Source organism: Hippocampus guttulatus, chromosome 15, assembly GCF_054856545.1.
Source record: "Hippocampus guttulatus isolate MCC_2025c chromosome 15, RoL_Hgut_1.0, whole genome shotgun sequence".
In the NCBI taxonomy this organism is placed as follows: Eukaryota; Metazoa; Chordata; class Actinopteri; order Syngnathiformes; family Syngnathidae; genus Hippocampus; species Hippocampus guttulatus.
In genome coordinates, this window is record NC_141275.1 from 10,891,742 (window position 1) to 10,896,666 (window position 4,925).

Consider the following 4,925-nt stretch of genomic DNA (forward strand, 5'->3'; position numbering starts at 1 on the left):
ATATCTTGAGGTGAAATGACAACAGTAGTGAGACCTGCCAATCTGGAGTCCGATAACTAGTCTTGAGATTCCTGGTGCTCTTGGTCTTGCATTATGGCCGCAAGACTCGCTCATTATCCAGAGGATTAAGAAAAAGAATGGACTCCCTTGGTACCAAGTCCTTGAGGAAAATTATTCGGTACTGTCATTTTTCTCGAGGAGACGAGCAGACTCGTCGTAGCTTTTTGCTTGAGGCACCTTACGGGTGGTCTTGACACAGAGGCACACAACAGCTCTCGTTGTGGAGCCAAGGCCACCCGTGTGTTATCCCGGGCAGTCGCCATGATGGGCACTTGGCATCCAGGGGCACAATCACGACTCCACACCATCATAAAATGAGTCAAGGAATGAATCTGTCACACCTTATCAAGTATATTCACCATTCGCTGTCTCCCGTCATCACCGAAAGGCTGTAGTTGTTTATGGCAACCAATTGTGTGCAAGTTATTTCTGGTTAAGCGACCCGTGAGGTGGCAGCTGTGCATAAACCATTTCACTGCCAAGAGAACCAGATGGTCTGGCGAAGCTTGGTGGTTAACGTTTAAATGTAACGGCATTGAAAGGAAATCATCTGTAGTATGTTTGGGGTCAAGAATGAATTTGAGTGTTTTACATATGAATTTCTTTTGTTTCAGTTGCATCGTCATCACATGAAGCCATTACTCGACTACTCACTCGGTAAGGGACACTAATTGGTTACAATTTCCCCAAAAAGTCCGACTCGGATTATCAAGGCTTGGCAGTGCACCGGCTTCTTTATTTTACACCAATGCTCTTTGAAAATGTGAATTATATGGCAAGCTGAGGTGTTTCTTTTAAGACACTTCATCCAAATAACAGATCAATGATTTTGAGTCGAATGTATTATATATTTCTCCAGCTAGGGTCAACTTGAGCCCATTGCTCTGAGATTTTATCGAATCAATAAACGGTAAAAGACTCAACATAATTTCCAGGTCAGTACGTAATCGAGGAGACGGCGTTAAAGTACGTTGAGTGGAGAGGGGCTATCCAAGCGAAATCCCATTTCCCATTCAATTGCTTTTATGATTGTCCGTAAACGAGGAGTTTTTACACCGCGCTGCTAAATGCAATGATGAACACAAACTTGCCAAAATTAATTGAAAGTATTTCAACTGTTAGGTCGTTATCGACTTGCGTCAACACAGAAAAAAACACCAGAATGTAATCTAATGGCCACAATGACAGTCCAGCTGGATGTCTGGGATAGTATTGTGTATCGTAATTGTGGGAACATTGAGGTTTATTAGTATACCATTTACATTCAAAAGTGCTAATAGCATAAACATTCAAAATCAAATTGTAATTGCAGAATCACAATAAACACAAGGCAGCTTAAATTGACTGGCGGATGGTTGCTTGCATTTTGATAGAAAAGTCACAATTATTCTGCTCGTATGCTCCTCATGCTCATGTACGGTCTGACAATGTGTGACTGAATCAAATTATTGGGTTTTTTTTGTTTGTTTGCAACAATACGTTTAAATTCAATACTACCTATGTGGCAGCTCTGGCCATTATTCATTTTACTCGTAGACGGGCTATTGTGAAGTAAGCTGCCTTCTGGTTTTAAATTACCGGTATATCGTATCCAGGCTATTTGTTTGCAGTCTTCCATTTGCAAAAAGTGAAGCCATAGAAACAACAAATCTGTATGTCATCATTTTTGAGTCCTGATAGGTAGTGGGACTGTTCAGGGTACTGTTCATCACAATAGTGCAATTGAACGGAACCGCATGGAACATGGATAATGTGTATTGAAATACAAAGACCTTCAAAGGATTGATAGACTGAACAGAGTGCTTCCAAAAAGACCTGTAATTCTACTATTACGTAGGAGTAGGAGATACACAACTGATTAGACTGCCGCATGCTTTCTCTGTAGGCATGTTTTCAACATTTCCGCTCTGGTCACAAACTGTGTGTCGTGTCCGACAAAGAAAGGGCACACGGTGCAAGCGATGAAGAGTGACAAGGGCGACCAACTGCTGATGCTTCGTCTTTCTGAGAATGGCGTCACAGCTACACTCTACGGACTTTGGGGCACTTTGGGTGGGCGGAGAGGGGTGGGAAGGTGATCGGTGTTTGACCAAGAGGTGATCACATCATTCCGGATCATTAAGCACTGTTTGTTTTACTAATTGATGCTGCAAAAAGGGCTTCCAGTCCAACCAGTCAGGACCTAAGTAGTCACTTTAACACCTGCTGACAGGAAAATTTGATGCAGACGTCATCCACGCACAGACGACGTGCATTCACAGGCGACGCTGGGGGTATTAATGGACGGAGGACCTCCAGCTTGATGCCGTCTCGATATCAGCAGTCCCAACTACTGCTATCCCGCCGCACGAGCCTTTGTCCAGCTTCCTCGCAAACTCTTTAGGTGAGATTTTCTTTTTCCACATCAAGATTTTGCTGCGCAGATTTGTGAAAAAATAGTACAGCTAATTTGTTGATGACTGTTTCATTTTTACGTCGGGTTAGGCGGAAACCATCACGGAGGAGCATCGTGCCGACTACTCTAATTGTGCTACTTTTTTTGTGCATAGATCTTTTCCATCATGGCACCACTGTGGCTTCATTCCGCCTCAGTTCTGGTCTTACTGGTCATGTCATGGCCTTGTTCCAGAGCTTATTCTTCAAAACATCTGTGTGGTCCTAATTTGGTTGAAGCCCTTAGTATGGTCTGTGGGGACAGAGGCTTTTTTACCAGTTCCAAGAGGGACATCGACTCTGTGCTACGTAAGACATTGCTGCAAAATTCTACCTTCCGCATCTCAAATTGATACTATCTAGCATTTCGAAGCATTTTCTAGGTCCTAACTTTTAAAACGGTTCCCTGATGTAAATTTGTCCCATTCTCCAGGTATCATCCCACCAAAGACCGACGAGGCGACATCAACAGGCGATATCAACGAGATCGTGGGTTACGCCTTTCAGAAAAGGATGGACATGATGATGAAGCGTGATGGCATCGTCGAGCTGTGCTGTCACCAACCATGTAGCATGCTGGTCCTGGATAAATACTGCAACTAAACGGGCAACGTCAGCAACTCCACGATTAGCCTCGTCTTTTCTACTCTCGCTTAGCAATGTTTTAATTAAACTCTGCACCTTTCTGTAATTTCTCACCAGACAACTTGCAGGAATGGATTATCTGCAAAGCAAACATGAATTAAATATATTTTCCTAGTTTTGTGAATTGATTGCGATTCCTTTTTTTTCGTGGTTCTACCCTTGAATGGCATTTGGTTTTCTTTGGGCAGGTTGTATGGCCTGGATGACTCTGAGGTATGTGGATAACGTCTCAGTATCAAAAGATCTTTTTATTGTGGCAAGTGTGCACATTCTCGCCACGAGTGTATTTTCTTCAGTCAAAGTCGAAATAACCCATCAGTGTGAATGTGAGCTTGAATGGTTCTTGGTTTTTAAGTGTTCCGTGATTGACTGGCAACCTGCGCCGTTCTGGTCTGTGCCTCTCATCTCAAGTCGGCCGTGTGAGTCTTCAGCTCACCTGTGACCCAGAACAGGATTAAGAGGCAGAAAGTAAATCGATGAATGGGTGTACCTCGACTTGAATGAGATGCAGTCGTTGTCTATCGTTCAACAATAGTTTTGACTATTTCTATGTGTTTCTTAGTAACAAAACGTATACTGATTTATTTTAGAATCAGAATCAGAATCATCTTTATTGGCCAAGTATGTAGAACACACAAGGAATTTGTCTCCGGTATAACACGCTGCATTAGTATCATCGTAAACAACAAATCATTGAACCATTTTAGAGTAACCAGTAGCAGTATTTGTAGTACAAGAAGAGTGACTACGTCAGTGACTGTTTAAGGAGTTAATGGCTAGAGGGAAGAAGCTGTTTAAGTGTCTACTGGATTTGGTGCGCATGGATCTGTAGCGTCTGCCTGAGGGGAGTAGCTGGAAAAGGTGGTGGGCAGGGTGCGGGGGATCCAGGAGGATTTTCCGTGCCCTTGTCTTGATTCTTGCAGTGTGCAAGTCCTCAAGAGTGGGTAGGGCGGTGCCAACGATTTTTTCCGCCGTCCTAACTGTCGCACAGTCTGTTCTCAAGGAACATTAAGATAGTTCATACAAAAATGACATATCTCATTGAATCAACCACAACCATATAGAGAGAGAGTGAGAGGTTGCCAAAAAGACGAATTGGAGCAATATTTTTGCTATTTCCCAGTTTCTTGAAGCCTCACACCTGTATTCTGCGCACATTCTCATTTGCAACCTTGAGCTTTCCACCAATTGTTGCATTGACAATGCACCATGAATTCTCCGGGTTTCGGTGGCATACTGTGTTCCACTGAATGCGCACAAAGTGCCACAGACACCCAGAGATAGAGTCTCTTAGTATTCCACTTGAGTTTCCATATTGCAATTTCCTGTGCGAGTCTTATCTGGAGCGAGCTTGGGCTTCACACAGCTCCCTGTGGCCACCTGCTGCCCCATCTCTGTTACCATTTCTCTTCTTCTTTTTGACGCTCTTCTCACTTTCATGCCCAAAAAGTCCCTTCCGAGTATGGCAAATGTTGCCATTGGCATGCTAAGAACCAGCAAAGATTTAACATCTGCCTCATTGTCAATCACTAGTTCATGTTCATTTTTGCCTCATCATTCTTGTTCCATTGATCGAGCCCTATACTTTTTTTTAAATGAGAAGTGGACTTAAAACCTTGTGCGTGATAGATTTTTTTTTTCTTTTTACCAAAAATGACAAGCAGAAGAGTATGTATCGTTAGCTCTTGGGTTTACACTGCCTGACTCCCAGTATGTCATTCTCTTCAGGTCACATTGCAGCGAGAAAGAGGGAGATCAAGCTTCAGCCCCAGAATATGAATTTTTCT

General features: G+C 43.1%; 1 protein-coding gene across 1 annotated transcript; it reads left to right on the forward strand.

The window, feature by feature from the left end:
- Nucleotides 1–578: 578 nt before the first annotated feature.
- LOC147193835 (insulin-like) lies at nucleotides 579–3,213 on the forward strand. The gene is made up of 4 exons (XM_086131100.1): nucleotides 579–717; nucleotides 2,273–2,443; nucleotides 2,610–2,802; nucleotides 2,927–3,213. Exons 3-4 carry the CDS (start codon nucleotides 2,622–2,624, stop codon nucleotides 3,094–3,096), a joined length of 351 nt encoding a protein of 116 aa, XP_085987226.1. The 5' UTR covers nucleotides 579–717; nucleotides 2,273–2,443; nucleotides 2,610–2,621; the 3' UTR covers nucleotides 3,097–3,213.
- Nucleotides 3,214–4,925: the final 1,712 nt, after the last annotated feature.